Below are 23,806 nucleotides of genomic sequence, written 5' to 3'. Positions count from 1 at the left end.
TGATTAGGTGGATTGGAAGGGTGGCATATGAGTTGGAGCTTCTAGAGAACAAAATGATACATAATGTGCCACATATCTCTTGCCTTAAGAAGACTCTTGGGCAACATGCTACAATTTTAAAGGAGTCTCCACCACTTGATGATGAAGGAAAGCTTCTGTTGGAGCTAGTTGAGGTCATAGATTTCAAAGAGAGAAGGCTTAGTTTCGTTACAATCACAGGGAAACTTGTCAGGTAGAATAACTTACCAGTTGAGGATGCCACATGGAAGACTGAGCACATTTTGGAGCGTCCTAATCTAAAATTGCTTGTGGGCAAGCAATTCCGGAAGGGGAGATGGAATCCTTGAGTAGTAACACATACCTGTAGTGTCATATTACATCAGCAGTAGCAACTGGAAGCAGCAACACTCTATGTAGTGCCATAACAAGAGCAATCTTGAGCAGCAATACATATACATTGGAGGAAGCAGTGATATAATCTGTGACATCATTCAATGCCACCTTCATGGATTGACAATGGCACAGATTGTGCCATTAGTAAATCAGACATACTGACTTCAGCATACCCAATATAAAGACATCCACATTTGAAGCAGATAGACACCTGCACATTGAGAATCCTACCATTAGCACATCGGACATACTGATATCACATCTCTGCGACTTTCAATGCAGAATAATCCTCACAAGGCTAAGTTGCAAGATCTGTTGAGCCATCCTCGTGATTGTAACACCAAATTTAATTGTTTGACATTAATTGAAATCACAAATTGCTGGTCTATCTCTGCATTTCTTTTCTATTTTTGTATGCTTGGACTATTTTATCCATGGCTGCTAGGGTGGAGGCAGAACCCTCCTTTTATAAATCTTTTTTCATGTGAATTCCGTAGAGGGTTTTTGGGCGTTGATAGTGCAGCCTATTTTGGCCTACCCTGACGAGAAGACATTAAGCTTGTAACTTGTCTCGAGAACAATCAATTATTTTAGAAAATCTCAGATGAGTATTTTATGCTATTAAGGTTCCTCTGTTGAGCAAGAGATGGATGCTTGTATAAAGGCTTTCATGCTACCACTGGAATATAACATGCCTGTCTCTGAAAAGAAATTCAAGCATTATGTTTCAGTGTTTAAGATCAAACAAATACAAAGTTGTGCTGATTGAGGCAATGTGGAACATGGGTGGACACAGTGGCCACTAGAATTCAATAAATTCTATCTCTAACATTGCCCTCAGAATCTGCCAAGCATTAAAAAGGCTGAAACTTCTTCAAAATTTTCAACTAGAAATATGAAGATCTGCACTCTACTCTCTGATGTTCCATATTAATCATTGCCCTTTGATGTCATCTCTGTTGCAGCCACATTATTTAGGATTGCAGGATTCTTGCACCTTGTGAAAATATAATGATTTCTGGCAGCAAGGCTAGTTATTGTAGAATTTTGACTATTGAATTCTCTGTGCTATCAAATAGTGACTTCTTTTAGCCTTTTGAATAGACATTTAGGTTATAGACCTATCAAATAGAGGCTGACATGTCTATTGACTTGAATCTGTTCTTTCTCATTCCTGGTGACTCCACACCTTCAAAAACTTTCGTAGTTGAATTATGTACTGTTGTTTCTCCTCTTGAGGTTCATTTACAGGACTGGGACCCTTTTGCCAAGGTTCATTTATGGGACTAGGACCCTATTAGTAAGCTTACTCATTTCAAAAAGAGTAGTGAAACAGAACCACACTGGATTTTATGGACAGACATCTCAATTTAGATTTAGAGTGAAACATTTGATTTGGATTATCCCTAACAAGCTTTTATTAAAAAATAATAACCATTATGTGATTGCATATTGGATGTTAAACACATTATAGTACTGCCTGCATTCAATAACTGGGTAAAATGAATGACAATGTTTGATATGATAATTGAGTTGTAGATAAAAAATTATGTAACTAAACTATCCTCTGATCTCTGTCATTATATATTGATGTACAGCACAGGGAGAAGCTTTCGAAAGGAACCCCACTTTTAGCTATTTTCATAAAGATGTTCTCCAGATTTTTTCTTCATGCAGAGGTATACATCCTAGCTGGATACCAGTAACTTCTGTACACTTTTATTGTGATTGGGGTGGTAAGGCAGCATAACTAACCAGGCATAATCCAATCTTCAAAATCAGTACATCTTGTTATAACTCATGTATGGACCAATATGCATCACTGTATCTCTCAGTGGATTCAGCGTCCCATGAGAAGTCTTTCACCATTCCTCTCTTAACCATGTTTGTCCAGTCTACAGGATTGTCCTTCTACAGAATAATAAAAAATTCATAAGTGATAAGACACACTTAGAGCACTGCAATTGTATAAATGTCTTTGAATCTGAAAAGAAGCTAACACACATCCTCCATATTGTATGAAACTGTGCTTTGTCATTTTACGAGTTTCTTCTATGTTTCAATCAACAGAAAGAATAACTCAACAAAAGTACTAGGTAATCTCATGGAAAATTTACCATGTGATTAATCGCTTCAGTCAAGGATACAGCCACATCAGGATTGAAGCGCAACATAAAACTCTCAGTTTCTAAATTCCACCTTCCATTTTCTTCATTTCCACTGCAAGACATTTTAATTACTCAGGTATCTAAAATATGCCTACTTTATGCATCCAAGACATTATAAGCTGGATAAAGATCCTACAGAAAGGTGCTGGAATAGAGAATATAATACCTTCTAAATATAGGGAGAGCACCATACTTCAATGCTTTAAGCTGCACAGTTAAGAGTTACATTATGATCAATAGAATTCAACAACATGAAAGTATAAGAAACATGTAAAAGGTCAAGATTTGCTACCAACAGAACGTACGAATACAAATGGGAGATAGCACTACCATTATTTGATTCTCTGGGTCATGAAATGATGAACATAAAAGAATATCAGACCCAGCCACCACTAGATGTAGCAAGGCTTCATCATGCTTGACAATTACTTTAACATTCTCCTGCAAGCAAACCAGTAGCTGAAACTTGTGATGGGCAGAAAAGAAGAGAATATACTAAAGCTGATTATAGTTTCCTTATTCTTGAAATGAGGCTGATAAAATGTCAACTTGCTATGGTTTTGTAAAAGGATGTAAATTACAAAAGTAGCCCATGTGCATAAGGCATATGGTCATTCATCCTTCCAAAACATTTTAGGAGTATAGTACATATCAGTTAGCACAGGGGCTATGACCAAGAAATCTAAACCCAACTATAATGCCATGCAAAAATAATTTTCATACCATCTGTGATCTCATATATATTCATTATGTAAAATAAATAAAATTACTCAGCATAAAGCTTCCAGAATATTTTAGTCACAGTTGGATACTAGCATTGAAATAAATATCAAAATTCAAACTCGAAGCAAGCCAGGCTGTTAAGTAGAATAAGTAATAGCTGTTACAGTATAAGATCTTTGTCCTGGTTGTAATAAAATCACATCATGGTTAATGTAGGAGAAAAGCAATTGATAATTGCATAATTGTTAACAAACAAGCCAGCCAAGTTAACCATTGAGCCTCCATCCAATTGCTCAACTTACAAAGAAGCATCTCCATCTGCCATAACTGGTTCATGATGTTTAAAAGCTTGATGCAATAAGGTATAAAAAGCTTGAACAGTGTCAAAGGATCCTTGGTCTACTGGTGAAGAAATATGGCTCACAAAGAGCCCACCAGAGATCGTCTTGCTGAGTGCAAGGCCCCCTACATAAAAAAAAGATGAGGTCGGGATCATACCCCGAGCGAATTTGATGGAATGGATACCCCTCAATCCTTGGTTCTTAACCAAAGAGGCCATCCATAAGGCTGAATGAGTAGTACAATCCTAAATTCTGGTGCAAGAGAAAGCAGGTGGAACCTCTTTATCTACAAATACAGGTAGCTATCTTAAATTGCATTACTAGTTTATTACTTCAGGTCAGCTAATAAGTTCAAACACTTCTAACATGTATTGACATCCTAGTTTCTTTTTACATTTCATGGTAAGTGTTTCCTCATAGTTATCAAGAAATGCAGGAATACTGGTTCTACTATTGGGAAACGGACACCAATCAAATTTATTAATTAGATATACAATTAAATAAAAAGGACACTGCTATATATACACAACACTCTTTGAAGGTTACTTCCCCCTTATAAACAGTTCCTTTTCCACTCACATTCACGTATGATGAGAAGCCCCTAAATCTAGAAGCCATCTTCCTGAATCATGACTTGAGGTAGCAATTAAGGCTTGACCTTTGCCCTTATCCTTTTTGCGATTCTTTCCTTTATCAAAATCTAAATGTGAAGAAGAGGATGAAGTACTCATTCGGGAAGGTAGAGATATCTGATTCTTCTTAAGAAGATTCTTGAGTTCATCTATATCCTTCTTGTAGCAATGATGTTTTTCATGTCCATTCTTCTTATATTATGCACAAGTAACTCCCTCTCGGATACTTTCCCCTTATTGTTGAAGTTGTCTTGTGGTGAGGAGGTTGAGTGTTATTTCTCTTCTTGTGTGTAGGATTGTGCTTTGGCCTTCCACTACTTTTTCTTTTCTTTTTTTCTTGATTCTCTTGATTAGCCATCAATGCCTTAGGATTTGGAGACTTGACAATCCCCATACTCATCAACTTTTCTTGTTCTAAGACCAACATTTCTGCAAATGAAAGCTTTGTGCAGACACTTCCCATGGTCAACTTGTGAGTATTGTAGCTTGAAACAAAAGCCACATATTTTGGAGGAAGATTAGTCAACAAGTGATGCATCAACTTGCCATCCTTCATGGGATTACCACAATCCTTAAGTTGTGCTCTATAATCATAGGCTTTGTTGTTGTAGTCTTTAATTGAGTCAAAGTTCCTAGTATCCAATTTGAGAAGATCAGCTTCAATCGATGATCCCTTTTCTTCATCAATTTTACCATACAACTCTGCAAGTTTATCCCAAGCTTCCTTTGCATTGTTGATGGCTTCGATGTGATACAAGGCACCACGAACACATTTCTCAAGATACCTACAGCCTTAGAGTTTTTGGTAATCCATTTGTTATTTTCTTTCACGTCATAAATAGGTTCTTTAATTCTATTATCTACATAAAGATTCGAACCATTAACCATTGAGTTACAAATAGCGAGTTTTAAATGTTTTTTAAAACTCTTAGTGCTCACCTTAATGTCCTAGATGAGCTTTGAAAGATGAAATACAAGCTACAAAATGTTTGTAAATAAACAATGAGGAGCCTTTTAATGACGATCTCACTCTTGACGTGTTTTGTAAGATGCAATACATGTACAACAATCATATTTGGAAGAGTATCAATCATGATAGGATTTATCATGCACGATGCAAGCTTGACCCCTTCATCACCTAGTCAAACTCTGAGTTTGCAGGTGATTAACCCTTTCACTAGAGGTGAGGTAGAAACAAGCAAGATGAGGATAGAATAGAATGATCAAATGACTAGGCTGGTGAAAAATAGAGAAAGCACAAATGCTCATAAAGAAGTTGTCCCAAGAGATTGTTGCCAAGTAAGCCTTGGGGCCATTTTGGAGCAAGAAATGATGGTGATAGAAGTTCCTGCAATAGAGTTGGAAATTCCTCCTACAGAAGTAGAGGTTCTTGAGACAACAACATAAAGTTCTATCGCGAAGGAAAAGATTAACGAAAGCGTAATACAAGGGCAAGAGCATTTGTCACTCGATGATCAACATGATACCATTCCAGATTGGCTAAGGCAAAGACTATATAGAAATCCAAAGAAAGAAATTGACAAGGCCTTCGAGTTGCGAGTCGCAAGAAATTTTAAATTGAGTCAACATAGCGGAAGATAAAGGCAAGGCCAAGAAGTTTGTAAAGGTCATCAAAGGACAATCTAGATCTAGGACTTCACAATTTGCAATGCCTACATTTAAGAAAATAAAAGATTGAATTACTGAAGATGAATATAATGTGACAGAGTCGGATCTGGGACATTCTTCTCAGGAGAAAATTATTGAAGAATTTGAGCATTTTGCACAAGCAATGAAGGAAAAGATGAGAAAACTAGAAGGAAAATACCATAAGTTGAAAAACAAGAACAAGGCTTAGTGTGAATATCTAAATAGTTTATCTCATCAAATTGGGCAAGAGAGCAAAGCCTTTGTTCCTCCTCCAATATTTTTGGCCTTGTCAGTGGACGGTACAAATTAATCAAGAAAATTTCTTAGGATGCAAAAGCTTGGGTAGAAGGTGTTGGGTAGATATTTTGCAATTGATAGTTTTGGGTAAAAATCCAGTCACAAAATAGGATGACCAGCTACAACGTGTGAGACAGAGTCTCTCCTACCTACCGTTCCTTGGATCAACTCAAGGTAAGCAAGAAGTCGAGAGATTTTGTAAAACGGTTGTTACCAATATTCTTTCCTCTTAACTTTCAAGAAATAATCCACTTACCCGTGGAGTGACTAATGGGCAGGGTGAAATCTCTAATTACACTTCTATATAAAAGCTAAGAACGGTGATATCGATAAATAGACAATAACTCAAAGGCTAGCTGAAAGTGTACCAATTTGGCTCTAACTCCGATCGTAATTCTATATGAATATGCTTTACTAATAGGGCACGAAGACTTCCAAAAGTAAAGATATCTTAACTATTTTGTGAATTAAGAAGGAAATATAAGCTACAGACAAAGCTTCTAACTATATATTTCCACAATTGCTCCTAGTCAAAGCTCTGGCTCCAATTGCTCCTTCACTCTTTTATACTCAATTATCAAGAACACAAGATTACATGAATCAAAGATAACATATGTGAATTACAGACAAAACTTCTAATTCACACAAGTAACAATCTCGCTCAATCAAAGTTAAGTCTCAATTGCTCCTTTGTATTCATTTTTCTCTCAAAATAGTGCTACACAAACAAAGTTCTACTGTCACAATTTCTCCAGAGCTCTCTTGCATACAATAAAAGATAAAAAAGATGATTTTACAATGAGGGGGTACTCCTTTATACAGGCAAAGGAGTTCAGAGAAAGATGGAGGAAAAAGTGGGAGCAACTCAACAAATTTTGACCTAGTCTAACTAGAAGAGAAATTATTGGCTTACATGCAACTGCACATGCAACTCGCATTACATGTAATTACATCTTGTCATAGAATGCATCCTCTTAGACCTACAAACAAAAATAAAAACAAAATAACAATCTTGAAGATTGTTCTTTAGTGCTTTGAACTTGATGATAACATCACGCACTGTAGGAAGATTAGAAATCTCCATTTTCTTCAATATGGCCTATCCTTACCGCATCTGCATATGCTGATTGCACGACCTTAGAATTTTCTACCAAAGCATCTAGCAAGTGTTTTGTCGAAGATTTATAAAGGACAAATTTGTTCATAGTGTGAGAACCAAAACCTTTAGAATCTAAATCAGCATTGATCTCGATTGTATATTCTGAACTTGCCCTTTCGACTGCAATTAGATTATTACCATGTTCATCAAGAACCTGACATCCCATTTGTCCCAAATCACATGTGATAACTGTTTCTACTAGGAAATCTCCAAGAGATGTTTGCAACTTTGTAACCAATTTTCACAATGTTTCTTCTTTATAAACTATAAGCCCTTGATACTTGAAAAACATTTCACTGGGTGAAAGAATATCACATGAAACCATGGTATCTAAATCAAATTTAGCAATCTCATCCTAGTAAGTCAAGGAAGAAATCAAGTTTTGCTCAATTTCATTCATCTCTTTGATACACTTAAGAACTGCAAATGTTTCTGTAATGGCTTGAACTCCTTTAGAGATGACTTCTCCTATCCAAGACTTGGTGGCTTCAATCAACTTTCTTTCCTTGGATGTCTGAGACACAATAACAACACTTTGAGAATATTGTTGCCGAATGACTTCATTTAAACGAGTAACCTCTCGTTTGAGTTGATTCTTCTTCTCCCATAATTCATGATCTCTTTTTGACACATTAGCTAATGCATCTTGAGCATCTTGAAAACAACTCAAACGTGATTGCTTCCCAATTTCTACCTTAGTGAACTTGTAATCTGAATGGGTAAGTTCTTCAACAATTTAGTCCACTAATGGCTCAACAACTTCTACAAACTTGGTTTTATCTGAATCAACTAAGATCCTTGAAAAAATCTTATCTTTCAAAGATTTAGACTTAGTTTTCTTGACAAGAAGGTTATTCGGAGGTACAACCACTTTTCTTCTCTTCATTGTGATCCTACTCAACCATGCAGGCAAGCTGAAACTTTCATTTGTTGAAACAAGTACAGTGGAGACCATTGGCATTGATCCTGATTGTATCTCTGTTGTGACTAAACAAGATTCAGTCTGCACAATTGAATTCATAGGCGCATGATGAAAGAATTCTATCATAAAAAACTCAAAAACTGTTAGAGATGTATCAAGTTGAGAAACTTGACCCTTTGTAAGAGTTGGAAAATCTTTACACACACTTCACAAATGTTCATATTGTTCATTTTTTAGAATGAGAGGAGCAACTGAAGAAATAGGAAAAGCCAACATATTGACTTCTGAAATTGGAATAGAAGGTGTGAAAACAATGGAAAATGAATCCACATCATCATCAATCTCATCCAGAAAAGGTGCTTTATGCATGGATGATGCATGAGTTTGTGCAGGTCTTGGAGGAGATATGATCATAACTTCCCCTTCTTCTTCTTCATCTTCTTCATTTGATTTTGTCTCTAATTCCTCCTCTGATTCCTGAACAGTTTCAGGGATCTAAGATGATTTAGATCCCTTTCCGCCCTTCAACTTGAATTTAAGAGACTTCTTTGCATTAGAAGAAGAAGCTCCATCTTTTCCTATAATTTCGAACTGTGACTTACTTCTAGGAGGGCCAAAACTTCCACAATCCAAACCCAATTTTGGATTAACACTTTTTAGGCCTTTAATTTTTAGCCACTTTTTGGTGTTTGCCAAAATGGATTGAAATCTATCTAGGATAGATGTACCTTCTTTCTGCTGCCATTGAACAGGAAAATGGCACCTTTTATTAAAACTAGCCTGATGATATTCCAAATTAAGAATGTTGCCATCATCTTCAATTTGGAAATCTGATGGGATCTCAAGCATGTTAAGATCAATGATTTTCTGCAAAGCTAATCTGTAGTAGTCCATCTTCATTATATCCAGTTATGTTCTCATATCAATCCAAACATTCTCGATGCGATGAACATGTGTGAAAGACCCCTTGATATGAGAATTCATCTCTTGATAATCAAAGTCAAATCTGGCTTTAAACTTCTTCAAAGTGATTAACTACAATTTAGCTTCCATATTTTTTGCTTTATATACAGAATTGATCAAATAGTTACCAATTGCCAAGGATTTGGCAAAAGAAATACCAAAACTAGGCCTATGCAAAATATGCTAATCAAACTGAACTTCCATGAGTTGTCTGGCTAATTCCATTAGAATTATCTTATTAGTAGCATAACTAAGTAGGCTATACAACTCACCTTTAAAGTATCCAACCCTCAAGTAAGTCAAAGTTGCAAATTGGATAAAGATACAACCATATTTATTTACCTTTTCCCAGGCATCATCAAATACCCTTTTGATGGATAACTGTCTATTAAACAAGCATAAAAAATGACCAAAGAAAGTGTCTTGGACTCTTCTGTAATGGAACTTACTATTAGCTAGAGTGATCTAATCATAGTAATCCCAAACTGGAGTCTGAAGACAGTTTCCTTTGGTTAATAGTCTAAAGAAAGATTCCATGATAGCAGCAATGTACACAAGGTAGGAATTCATGTAGAAAGGTACTGAAGTCCCTACATTGAGCAATTGTTGACAGAGTGGAGTGCTAATCAGTTCTCCCCAAAAGATATGTTCTTTGTTCTCCATGACCTGGAAGATCAATTTGTACATCCATGGTTCGAAATTAGTGGAATCTTTAAGACAACAAACCCTACTGAGAAGAATGATAAGGTCTTTGTACTCTTGCTTGAAGTTAGACCAGTGAATGGTCTTTGGTCATCTCGAGAAGTTACTCCTTTTATTATCCAACCAATATTGATTTACGTACTTTTAATAATCTCCTTTCTTCTCATTCCAAATTTCAAAAAATGATTCCTTGGTTAGATCTACACATTCTGCATTATGTGGTACTTTGAAGATTTACTCAATAACTTCTAAATCAAGACTAATAACAACTCTGCCATCACATCCTTGATCATCTTTGATTTTGGGTTGAAATGTTTAACACATCCAAGAACGAACTCAAGTTCCACGGTAGCCATGGGAAATGTAGATACCAAGTGAATATGACTTCTCTTGATACGTTTCATCTCGTGACCAACAGGAGTTTCTACTCTTCACAAAAAAGCAGTCATGTCCATGTGTTCGATTTTTGTGTCTAACACATTGTCAAAGATGGATGTGACATGAGATGGAGTTGCACGAGCCAACTCTTTATCAAACTGATATTTCATTTTGCCCTTAGATTTAGATGGTGAGGGCATCTCTTGCACTTGTGCTGCAATACAAAAATCCCAAAACATAAACACATCATCAGAGGAAATCAACATACAAGTTGATTCTCAATCAGCAATAAAGGTTTGAGTACGGATTAGAAACTTTGTAGATCCGATGAGATGATCTCAAAAAGAAATCATATACACATGCGGTGAATTGAAATGGAAGGTGAAATTAAATATTATTAAAGTGCAAATGGAAGGAAATGGATGTGTGATAGCGGAACGTACGGGAATTCATGTGAATGAAGATTGCTGATTTTCAAAAACGTGAATTAGATCAAGACGTAATTACATGGAAAATGGATTACATGTAAGTGCAACATGTAATGAGGGATGAAAGGTGAGATGAGATGTGAAGGCAGATGAAGGATGAGTTTATATGTAAGTACGAATAATGGATGAGATGCGGAATGTGTAATGACACGGAAAGTGGAAAAACATGTATTTGCTCACAGAGGTGTAAGTGCATATGGAGAGATGAAAAAGGAATGTAGCTTGAGGTGAAATGAACTTTATAGTCATCTTGGTGGAAAAGTGAAGTCAAAGTACATGGGAAAACATGCATATGACATTTTTGACTTTTCAAAAGGTGACTTTAAGTCAAGAACGGGTTTTGGAGAAGCAATTACATGTAAGGTTTTTCATGTAATCATGTCATGCAAGTGGATGCAAAAAGTGAGATGAGTGAAAATGGAAGTGGAAAATGAGATTACATGCATGTGCGGATGATGAATGAGATGTGAAATGTTGTGACATGAAAGATGGAAATGGAATGTGATGACGCTCTCGCATGAAATGGAAGATGGAGTGAAGTGAAACATGACCAAGTTCTTGGGAAAGAACTTGCAACTTCTGCAAAATGGAAAAAAAACCGGAAAGCAAGCACACAAAACACAAAACAAACTTCAAAAGGAAAGTATACCTTTGGAAAATGACTCAAACATGTCAACAAGCAAAGCACTTCAATATGTAATTTCAAATTTGGAGTTTGGGGAAAAACCAAAACCATGAAAATGAACCACTTCATCATTTTTGAAGGAAAAATACACTTTCCATAGCAACACAATCAACAAATGGCAATCATCAAGCTAAAATGTGCATAAAATCAATAAGATAAGCACAAATTTATCAGCAAGAAAGAATATGTCCACTTACATGATGGTTAAGTGCCAAAAATGGAGTGAAAAGCTATAATATTGAAAAATTCTTCAACAAACTTAGATCTTTTCAAACTTTGCAAGAAGAATCCGTAGTGGGCAGCAAATGAGAAGTTTTTATGGACAATGCAAAAATCGTGCCCTAAAAATGCTCAAACTTTGAACGTTTTTGGCAAATGCGTGCCCTTGGGCCATTTTTGGAAAAAACGTGAATCTCTAAGGGCATGAAATAAGTTGATTTTGACTTCCATGTGCAATAACGTGACCCTTAGTGTATTGCAAATGATCAAACATGCTAAAAAGCCTCTTTTCCTTGCAAAAACGTGATTTAAATCACCCTAAAATGGACGTTTTTGGAGAAAAACGTGACTGAAAATCATCATGAAGAACTCGTTTTTAGCATGAAATCACAACATTCAATGTTTGGAAACACATAGATTTGCAAAAATGACACCAATGGAGAAGATTTCAAAAAATTTCATGGAGGAAATCAAGCAAAAACTTCATAAACGTGTTCTTGAGAGCTCATTGAATGAAGTTTCTCCAAAAACGGGTTTTGGAAGGGCAAGAGCATGTGTTTTAATGCAAAATGCACCTTTTGGAGGTGTATGCATATATTAAAACATGCCTTTAGTTTAAAAACTCACCTTTTAGATGTGTATGCATATTTTAAAACATGTCTTTAGTTTAAAAACTCACCTTTCGGATGTGTATGCATATTTTTGAAACTCACCTTTTGAATGTGTATGCATATTTTAAAACATATCTTTAGTTTAAAAATTCACCTTTTGGATGTGATGCATATTTTTAAAACTCACCTTTTGGTGATGAATGCATATTTTAAAACATGCTTATGCAACTAAAGGAAAAAGCTCACCTTTTTGATGTCATTGCACATTTTAAGTGATTTTACATGCAATGGCATGAAAAAAGTCCACTTTTAAGTGACTTTACACTCTAAGTTGAATCTTACATGCAATGGCATGAAAAAGCTCTACTTTTAATGGAATTTTAAATGTAATGACATGAAAAATGTCCACTTTTGATGACTTTAAGTGATTTAATAAACACATGTCAATTTAATTTCAATAAAATATATACTTAAGTGGGACATAAATTATATTTACATATCATATTAACAATATAATATGTAAATATCATTTAATAATTAATATTTACTAGACCATTTGATTTAAATGTCAAAAATTAAATTGAACTATATAGTTAATATAGTCACTTAGGGGAAAAATCAAAAAGTAAACTCAACTTAAAAATATAACATAAAGTGCACTATGGTTACTTTAAGTGAAAATTTAATTGATAAAGTAACTTAAAAACATAACATAAAGTGAATTTAAGTTCTATTTTCAAAAAAGTAAACGTTAATTTTTTTTAAAAAAATGATATTTTTAATTCGTGTTGTTGTATAAAAAAGTCCACTTTTTGGGTACTAAAATGGCCATATCTTTTGACTGACAACTCCGATTAAGCTCTAGGTTAGATCAAAGTGAAGGGGAAACCGAAAGCCATGACTTGAGCAAAACCAAAGGACTAAAAACCAACAAACACACTCAAAAAAAAAAAGGACAATGAAGGCCTCAAAAATCAAGCATAGGCTCAACAAATAGAAAAACAAAAAAGACTTGACAAAAACCTTTAGCAAAAGAATTTGCTATGCGAATTGGAGTTGATTGATCGATCAACATTAAGCAACTGAAAAACAAATTCAACTTAGAGAGATGTGAAACTAGTTTGAAAAAGTTTTATATTGTTACTTACATTTTGTTGTCACTACAAAATGTAGGACAACAAAAGGCATCTAGAGTAAGGCATACAAATTTGCTAAGGAAGAAAGGGTATTGGCCATCCTTTCTGAGATACAATGCATAGAAAAGCCATGGGATGATGAGCACATTTATCAAGATGAACACCTACAAGCTCTAATGGAAACCCTAGGGCAAATGTTGGTTGACAATGGAGTGGTTAGAGGAGATGTGGATGACTTTGTTGACTAGTATCGCACAGTGATCATGGCAAAATAAATGTTTGAGAATTTCAACAAGGAAACCACTCAATTGAATGAATGAATAAAATATTTTATCAACATCCACGAGGCTAGAGCAGCCTACCCCCTAGGTTGTACATGCCCTAAGAATAGGGTGCTAAGGTCTTAAGCACTTAAATGTATTTTGATCATAAGGTTTGTTCTTTCGTCCAACTATGCTTAAAATAGGGTACATCAATTGCCTACTAATATATCTACATAGCTGGAATGGATTGAGAAAGGTTGTCAAAAATATTCAATAGGGAATCTCCCACACAGTTGTAGCCTTATAATCACTGAGATTGGTTGAGAATGATACAACATTCGACAACTTAAGAAGCAAACTAGAGTTCTTTCGATTGAATTGCTTCACGAAGGATGACTATTAGAACTTTTCCATTTTCTCAAATGCCATGCATACAACCCAGGACTTGTTATCGGATTTAGAGAGCAGTTTGAGCAAGTCTAAGCAAGAGATGACAGATCTAAAGTTCAAGGGTGACTATGAGAACTTTTCCATTTTTTCAAATGTCATGCATACAACCCAAGACTCTTTGTTGAATTGGGAGAGCAATTTGAGCAAGTTTGAGCAAGAGATGACAGTTCTAGAGTTCAAGTAAGAATTGACACCAAGTTTCAGCCTAGATAATTGGAGACTACATTCACCAAATTCTGAGTATTCCAAGAAAAAAAGTCAAACCTAGGTTATTCTTGGTAAAGAAGCATTTAAAGCATCCCATTTTGAATGGACATGCACAATGGGCATTTATTACCCCACTAAGAAGGTGGTCTTCTTTCTAATTGGTTGGTGTTGACCTGTAAATTTAATTGTAGATTCTCTTTCCTTGCCCTAACCCTATTTAGGGTTGAGATGGCACAATCTTGACCATCGGTTTTGTTTCAATTTGGGCCATTTGTTATAATTGGAGACCTATATAAAGTCCTCATTTCTCATTTGTAAAAGATGGAATTTGGAGATTGTTGAAATGAGATAGTAAGATAATAAAGCTAACATTGAAGTTTGGTCAGTTTCTGATGTGTCTTAGCACTTGCATGTTCTTTTTGATCCCTCATTTAGTTTAGAATTTTCTTTCAAGTACTTAGGTGAATCTAATTGATAATATTGTTGGGGTGAAGTTGCTTCGGTCATACCTTTTGTTCTTAAGTGATTCTTAAGCACAAAGTAAGGGTAGATCTAAGCCTCTTGTGTGGGAAGTTCACTTCTATCTAAGATGCATATTGTTCTTTATGATGGTAATCATCGGTATATGAAAATCATTTGCACACCCCTTGAAGATTGCACTAGCTTTGTGTAGTTGTTAAATTTGGCAAAGCAAAGTTTGGTAGACTGCATAGCAGTGGTGTTTGTCTTTCAAATTCATAGGAGTAGAATAGAATTGCTAAATTACTTTTGGCATATTTATATAAACCAAAAAAGTAGTACCTAATCACAATATCTTCCAAAAGCTCCCATATCTTGTATCATTTGAAGTCAACTTGAATGCAAACATAAGGCCCCTTGTGATAATAGGGGATCACATCAAGCATTGGGCTTATCCATACTCAAGAACTGACGTGAAAGGAACCTTGGAATCAATTTATGATCTTTCACAATCTTAGCATACACATGATTTTAGTCAAGAGAGGATAAGATATATCAATATTTTTTTCTACTATTGGTAGGTCATAAAACACACATCAACAAGTAGTTGTCTACCACCCATCCAAGAAAAATAGTACATATTGTTCCTGTTAATTCAAAAAAATTAGCACTTTAAGCTAAGGTCCTGAAACTTTAGCGATTTTGGAGCAACATGGGATCAATTAGAGGTTGTGGGTATCCTATGATCTAATTAAACCTTCGGGTTCTAGGTCAGCTCCTATATGATTGACTTGAAGATTTCACCTAACTTAATGAAAACCATAAAACTTGGATGGAAAAAGGGATGAAGAAAATATAAAAACCTTGGAATGCAGAAATATAAGGTGATACACCAATTAATTTGATTGTAACAAATATCTTTCCGAGTACAATCTGGCAACTTGCAACATTCTAAACAGATACAATTCCTGATATATACTTTGCACATAAGTATTTCAAAGGAAAATTTAGAATCCTTAAATATTGAAAGGAATTAGTCACAATCAATATCTTCAAACACTCGATATAACCCCTGACTTATGCATAGCACTTCAAATCATAAAAGACATAGAATGAGACATGATTTTAAGGTTTCTAACAAGAAACACAAGAAAATAACATCAATCACTATCAAAACATTCAAGTATGACTCCAGAAATAGATCCCAAATATGCTGTACAAACTGTCACAGCCTCTGAAAGTACTTGTTACAAATCTTTTACAGTAGAAAAACAAACACAATCCCTAAAAATGACAAAGGCCCTCCTTCCAAAAATTGAACCCCTTCTCATGAAAAATGAGAAGTATATAACATCAAACTCAACAGTCTTCCCACAAAAATAGGAAGTCAGGGTCGGATATCAGAGAAATCTGCAAGAAAAAGGACTCTAGAATCTCAGGAATGATGCTACGTGTCCTCCAAACTGTGCCTATACCATATGTCCATGGTTACCACTTAATGACAACTCATAAATCTCAAAAAATTTCTCCAAAAAAGACTCAAAAGTCACTGATCAGAACTCATAGTCTAACACAGCCTCTATGACACTTGGCGATTACAGCTTGCCATCACTACAAGTCACTACAGTCTTCATTCCAAACTGCACTCAACTCCTTGGACTTAGGCAAATAGAACTCCATCTATCCCTTGTAACACTCGGTCAATCAAGGGACTCATCAACCCCTATCAAATTCAAACTCCCTCTTAACCATTATTTTGTTGCACTTCAATATTTATTATTAATTAGTTGATTTTAAAATATCAACAATAATAATAATTACAAAAAATGAATACAACAAAAATAACAAATTGATTAAAACAAAAACATAGACTCAAATGACTAAGCCATATATTATCACTTCAATTGACAAATATAATATATCCCAAAGCAAAGCGAAGGTGTGGACCCAAAAACTTATCAGATTAAGTTTAATATGTAAAAGGCATAGAACAAAACCCAAACATATTATCTTTTTTTCATTTTGTCAATGAGATGAGAGAAGGAGAATAGTGTTACATCCCAAAATTTTGACCTATTTAAAAATTATTATAGCTGTTGAGATGATTAGTTAAAAGCTATTTTTTTTTCCCGTTCATGTGAAAAGGGTAGTTATATGTGACTGTTGTTTCATATGAAATTGGTTGTTATCAATTATTATGCATAATCATTTATTGATGATGGTAGCTGGCCATCACTTGTCATATGTTGATGAAGGTAGTTAGCTATTGTTTATTTCCTGAATGATGGTAATTAACTAATTTCATTACTACTCTCTATGTTATATGTTCATATGGATTTATCATGGAAACTTGTTATTATTGTGGAAAATGTTGCACGGGTGGTTGCAGGAGTAGGTGAAGGGGGGAAGCATTGCTTAACGGGATCTACAGAATGGGGCACTACTTTAGTCCATTTATTTGATTGACAGGTATGACCTCTAACTACCTTGGCAAGGATCTAGTGATTGCATAATAGGGTACATACATTGGAAACATATGAGCTATTGGACAATCAATAAAACATTAAACATTTAAACATAATCAAAATACGTACCTTTAAATGGTTTATGTTGGTATTCTCATCATTTATTATATATATGTGTGTGTGTGTGCGCGCACACATATAAGTATAAAAAAGTATGGTGCCACCATAATATTAAATTATTCAAGCTCATCTTTATTAACACACACATATATGCATATACATTGAGAGAATATGAAGATAAAATAATCTCCCAATTATGCACACATATAGATATGCATATCCTAATAGGTATTACCTTGGACACAATAATAATATGATGACACCATTCGAAAATAACATATAAATGTGCAAATATATATATATAAGTATAAATTATTTCTTTCAATAAGTAGACCTTCGAATTCTTTTTCTCATAATTATAAGTCTCTATAAGAGACAAGGAGTACACTAGGCATCTTCTTTTAAATCGGTGAACCAAGAAGCCGATTATCTTTTTGTAACTGCTACCAAGAGTTGTGGCTTCTATTTGAGCCTTCTATATTATTCCCCATTTGATTATGCTTGAGCGTATGTCTGAGAGCAAGCACCAATACTGTAATTCTATTTCCATTCCCTCTTCTCTTTTCTTTCCTTATTTCTTGCGGCTGATATTGGAGAGAATCCAAGCTACTGTCCTTGTTATTAAATGGTCTTCGAATTCTGAAATCTGCATTTGAAAATCAGACTTTCGAGAGCCGGCCATTTGGAGTTAATCAAAGATCCATTCTTTCATTGATCAGATTATGTGACTAGTTTTCCTAATCTTTATTCTGGTATATGCACTACATTCAAAAGTATAGATGAAAAAATAGTTTGAAGGATTTTAAAATAACAATGCTTGGCTGTAAAGTAAATTAAGTTTATTGAATAGCTCATTCGATCAAGCACACCAAGTTATCTCACCATGTTAAGTCTGAACCAAATACATATGTCATGCTATGATTTCCTTTTCGAATCAGCTTGTCCTTCAAATTCAAATTATAATCATCTGAAGTTTTCTTAAGAGAAGTCCTTGAGTCTTAAGGATTGCTTTGTGCCAGTACTGAAATATTATTTGCATCAGCTGAGTTTCAAGAAATGAATTGGTATTCTTTATATGAACAGACACCGAGGACTCACCCGGCTGGTTGGCCAAGAAAGAGGGTGAAGAGGTGGAAAGAAAATTCTGCAAGAACAAGAAACAATAATCATAATTGATATGATAATTTTATTACTTTTAAAGAACTATTCAATAGCTCATGCATGTCCATCTAATTACCCTGTTGTCAAGTTGAGTGGTGGTGATTGGATATTAGAAACCCATCTAAAAACCTTGGCCAAGGTCGTTAAAGGCATGCTTGCCTCCTTTAGATCAGATGTCGATAGTGACGGTAAATCATACATGCCCGTCTATTACTAAGCGGACATTCTCAACACCGGTATTGCTTAGATGGTTGGACTAATAGTGCCCCAAGCCTAGCCCCGAGGTAGGGCGGGCCTTTATTATCAAAAGATTGTGTGGGGATTGATATGGTCCACAGTGGAGAGGCTAAGCCTAGGATAATGCTTCTCCTCTTATTCGAAAGCCGAGGCTTGTACAACCATTGCAAGACTCTCTAGTTAGATTTTGTATGTCTGACCATCCTTTACCATGCATTTACTTCTCTTGTGAACATTGAATATCATAGAATTAATGTTAATGATTTAATTTCCTTTTGTAATTATGAAGGAAATCAGCTATTTCAGTTGGTTGTCGTTTCAGTTGAATGTTAATTCAGTTAATTTCACATGAAATGGAACTAAAGATGTTCACTTCGGTAAATTAGTTGAAGCATTGTTTTCATATCTATTTTTAATTTGGAATATAGCTCTATCTTTTTAGTTAAGAAAATTTGTTTGTTATATATAGAATTAGGGCACTGGGTTCGACACTGAACCTTGGGCACACTACTTAACAAGATTAGTAAACCTGAGATTAGTATCAAAGTTTCAAATTGATTTGGTATTGAATTAAGTTTGATAAACAAGAAGCTAATACAAAAACAAAAAACTGAAAAAAAAAACAGAATCTTAATCAAGGTCCTTAGCTATGATGCTCTCCACCGAGTACCCAGTACGTGGGATACGTGTACCCGGTACTTGGGTACGTGGGTACGAGTACTAGGGGTGTGGGTACGAGTACCCATGCAACCTTGTGTAACACCCTTAGAAGAGGATTTTTTGTAAATAAAGGCTGTTGTAAATGTAGCAGAGAAGGTTTAGAATTGAATAAATAAATTGGACTATTCGTGTGTTCCTTCTACTCATAATTTCTTTTATTTTATTGTAAAAGTGTAATAAAAAAACCAGAAAATCTGACATAAGAGTCTTGCAAATATTTTCAGGGAAAATAACTAAGAAAACATGAGCAGTGATGAGAATGTTGCAGAGCACGAAATGGTCCATAAGAACAATCTGATGGAACCTTGAAATTTTTGCAAATTATAGTTTCCATTTGCAACATTTTATCCGATCATTCACTCAATAAAACTGGATAGGAAAGCGTGAGCAGTTATATGTAGGATATATAGTGTTGAAGGTGTATTCCTGCGTAGTTATGTCTTCACAATCAGAATTTTGGAAAATGAATTCAGTTGTAAAAGATACCCATCCAGATTTACCTGCAGCATAAATCATTATTTGATGATATGTTTAGGATAACTACAGCAATGCAGGATATTGAAACATTAGAAACATGTATGATGTGTATATAGAAATAGTGATGCATGGATGTGCTCAGCCAATAGGCAAATATACAATAACATATAGAAGTCAACATATTGAAGATATGATTTACCCAGTCTGAGGAATATATGCTCTCTTCAGGGATATCTTGTCCGAAGGATTTCAGACCAAATTCTAATTCAACTGATTGCTGGGTCTGACATAACATTTGGTACTCTAAATACAGATCACTGTTATTTCATTCAAATGCATGGGTCATTGACTATTGAGACAATGTTTGATAAACCACGTGAACGACTGTGTGGAAGAAAAGAGCAGATAAATTATGATCATTGGTAGCAAGATACACCAACAGTAGCCAGCTCAAAGGTTATATTAAATACGAGGTTTATGTATTAAAAGGCATGGACATTCGACCGAGTAAAGTCTGCAGTGCTCTGTGACATCTTACAACATGTTTTTGAAAGATTAACAATGGTTCAAGCATTAATATAAAAGAGGTTCTGAAATGGTATGCAAACGACAGAACAACAATACTTGGCCAAGTATATATGCATATCAGCAAAGTCCAAACAATGGCAGTATTTCCAGTAAAGAAACTAGGGAGAAGCCTGTGAAGAATGAATGAGCTTTGTCCGAGTTCCCAAAATATTGTTTGTAAAACCTTTGATAAGTCACAAAAATATCAGACAGCAGCACCTTTGAAATTGCATTTACTATAAAAGGAATAACAGTGTACAGTGATGCAATTTTAATGATAAAGGACCTGCAATGAAGGTATAAGGATTGATATATCGGGAAAGTCTGAATTGCAGACATTCACGTGAAGATTCTATACCCCGCTTCTCATCCAACACAAGCAGCAGCGATGACGATGGCCTTCAATAAGTATGCCAATTCTATAGTCAGCGTCAGTGTGCCAGACAATAACATTAGAAAGGATATATTATTAAATTTGATGTTTATAAAAGGAATCACTAGGAACCATGAACAAAATCTCTTCTAGAAGCACTTTTTTTGGGGTATTTAAATCTTATGTTCAAAAATGCATAGCGCATAGAGCAGTGATGACGGCAAAGAATAATGGAAGCACATATTTACAATGATGATTTGAATCGCAAGGATACCATAACATGTTTTTTGCACTTAGGGATCATCGGCACCAATTAATATTGTAGGTTAAAGTATCAGACAAAGACAAGGAATCATGAACGACCAGATACTTTGCGATCTGGCTGCTGACACAAATTAATCAAACGAAGCTTTAGCCCTCATGTTTCGCAGAACCGCTGAAGCTTTAATGTCTGTTGATTGATATTTAACATCACTCTTTTTGCTGCAGGTATATGAAGAAGCAGGAGCACTAGGTGTAAGGCAAGTAACTGGATGCTTCAGGATCAAAATGTTTCAGTGATCACAAATTTGAATTATATATTATAGCCTCATGAGGATATTCAATCCGTAGGACAAAGACTTGGACGCCTATAGTTTCCAATGCCTCCGGAGGTTTCATAAATAATTAAATAAATAACTTGAAAGGACTATGCAAATAATACGTAGGAATTACCTGATTTGTTAATCATTATAAAGAGGTGCAAAGTTTGGCAAAGCAACCGATACTTTTTGGTCCTTTATAAATATATGACATGTAAAATCAACAAGGCACCATTCATCATTTTCAAAAAACTCTCTACATTCCTGAAGCGTATACGTTTTTTAAATTCTTCCTTGAAGAGATTGAGTTTGAACCAAGCTGTTCGATATTGAATTATTGGGCATATATTTCGATATTGTGGGAGATAAAATTGTGTTGAATGACAAAAATATTTCACTCATATTTCTCAATCTATATGCTAGCAATATTCTAATATTTTTCTTTTAAGGGTTTGATATCTATTTGTTTTAGTAATTCACTTTTAATCTTATTTCAACATTCACAAGTTTATTAAAATAATTGTATTTCGAAGATTAATACTCACCATTAGCAATCCAGAAGTTTCCTTAAAATCTTGCCATTTCAGGAAATTGTCTTTGCATTGAATCTATCTGCTATAAATGTCTTGGATCAAAGTTTGTTGTTCGGGATTAGGTGTACAGGCCTTGGTTTTGCAGAGCCAAAAGCGCAGAGGATCTAAATCGAATAGATTGATCCTGTTAAGTTGGCCACGACCGATTAGAAATCCCAACATCGAGCAGGCAACGTTCGTAGGATTCTAATCTATGGTTTTGAACACCAACAAATTGGCGACTTTGCTGGGGAAATTGCAAGTAAGATTTGTATACTTACTCCATCAAACTAGTGTAGAGACTCATTAAAACACGATTTTTTGGTAAGTTTTAGATTTTGTTTTTTCTAAACATTTGCCAAGATTCTAAATAAGTTATTAAGTTTAAATTCAGCATTTATCATTTGCTGTTTTATACTTTTCAGATTTTATAAATCAGTTTTTTATCAGCATTTAAGCATAAAATACATAAAGCTTTTCCTGAAGTTGAAATTTCTGGCTGTGTTCAAAGTTTTGATTCTTGCTTAATTTGAAATTTTTTCCATCTCACATAAACTTTGAAAGCAACAAAATCTAAAGCTTTATTGATATTTTCTGAAAATCACTTTTCAAGTTATTATTGGCATTTGCTCTGCTGGGAAAACACCTAGAGATTTATTTATTTCTTTTTTAAAGAAAGTGGCAACTCTATTGTGTATCATTAACATATTTTATTGAAGAGCTAATCTCTGTTTTTGAGGTGTATGTGGGGAAGAAGGTCAGTGAATCCCAGACCTAAAAGGCTTGAGCAACTAACTTTTGAAAAAAAATCAAAAAAGAAGAAAGGTAAGAATCAGAAATCAAAGATTCTTTACAAAGGACACAAAAGTTTTCAGGAAAGGGCCAACAAGCAAACTGAGAGAGACAATTCTAGTTATAATAATCCTAAAAAGGAGGAAGAAAACTGTAATCCATTTTTCCATATTCCTAGGGTGGATGGAGAGTTGGATTGCGAGATAACTCAAATTGAGGATGACGAAGAGCATGAACAAATAATGCAATGGGATATGATTATAAAGAAAATGGCTGAAACAATGAATGGAAGCAATGCACTATTAGTGAAAACATTAAAAATGTAGCCAGAGCTTATCCTTGAAAAAATAGGGATATCAAAGGATCTTATTATTTCTCCACTTAGAAAAACTTGCAAGTAAGAGAAATCAGATAGGTCGAGAGAAGAAAGATCTGATCAACTTCAACATGACATAAATACTTATCAAAATATAATCCACCTCATAGAAAAAATTTGGAATCACAATTCGCGACTAGCCATGTTAATCCACTATATGAGAACAGAAAGGATAAGAATCAAAATAACAATTTTAATAGACATTTCAACAATAATCAACGGGCTTGGAATGTTGGACAACACACCGGAGGAGTTCCGCAAAACAGTGGGAACATCAGACAAACTTATGGTATGAATCAAAATAATAACAATCAAAATACTCAAGGTTATATGATACCAAATCAATGGATTAGGAATCAAGCGATAAGGCAGCAAATGACAATCAAAAGATATAGATAGCTTGATTTTGGTAGGATAAGAGGATATCCCAATCCAGTCTCTAACGATTTAAGGAATGCTATTCAAAAAAATTCAGGAAATGAGACAGAATTTGCTGAGCAGCATGTGATTAATTTGAAA

At 34.8% G+C, this 23,806-nt stretch overlaps 1 protein-coding gene across 3 annotated transcripts in view; it reads right to left on the bottom strand.

Moving 5' to 3' along the window:
- Positions 1 to 1,793: 1,793 nt before the first annotated feature.
- Positions 1,794 to 23,806, bottom strand: part of LOC149551598 (uncharacterized) — a 212,635-nt gene continuing 190,622 nt past the window's right edge. For all 3 annotated transcript variants that reach the window (XM_089787108.1, XM_089787107.1, XM_089787109.1), the window contains 4 exons: positions 2,892 to 3,002; positions 2,728 to 2,768; positions 2,511 to 2,613; positions 1,794 to 2,304 (listed from right to left, as the gene is read on the bottom strand). In XM_089787108.1, the coding sequence (XP_089643234.1) occupies positions 2,185 to 2,304; positions 2,511 to 2,613; positions 2,728 to 2,768; positions 2,892 to 3,002 (375 nt within the window). In that variant the 3' untranslated portion in view covers positions 1,794 to 2,184. The remainder of the gene's footprint in view (positions 2,305 to 2,510; positions 2,614 to 2,727; positions 2,769 to 2,891; positions 3,003 to 23,806) is intronic.

Source organism: Cupressus sempervirens, chromosome 6, assembly GCF_028749045.1.
Source record: "Cupressus sempervirens isolate cs-2001-9-10 chromosome 6, ASM2874904v1, whole genome shotgun sequence".
NCBI classification, from domain to species: domain Eukaryota; kingdom Viridiplantae; phylum Streptophyta; class Pinopsida; order Cupressales; family Cupressaceae; genus Cupressus; species Cupressus sempervirens.
The sequence above is the reverse complement of the archived record's forward strand: the minus strand, read 5'-3'. Positions and strand labels throughout refer to the sequence as shown.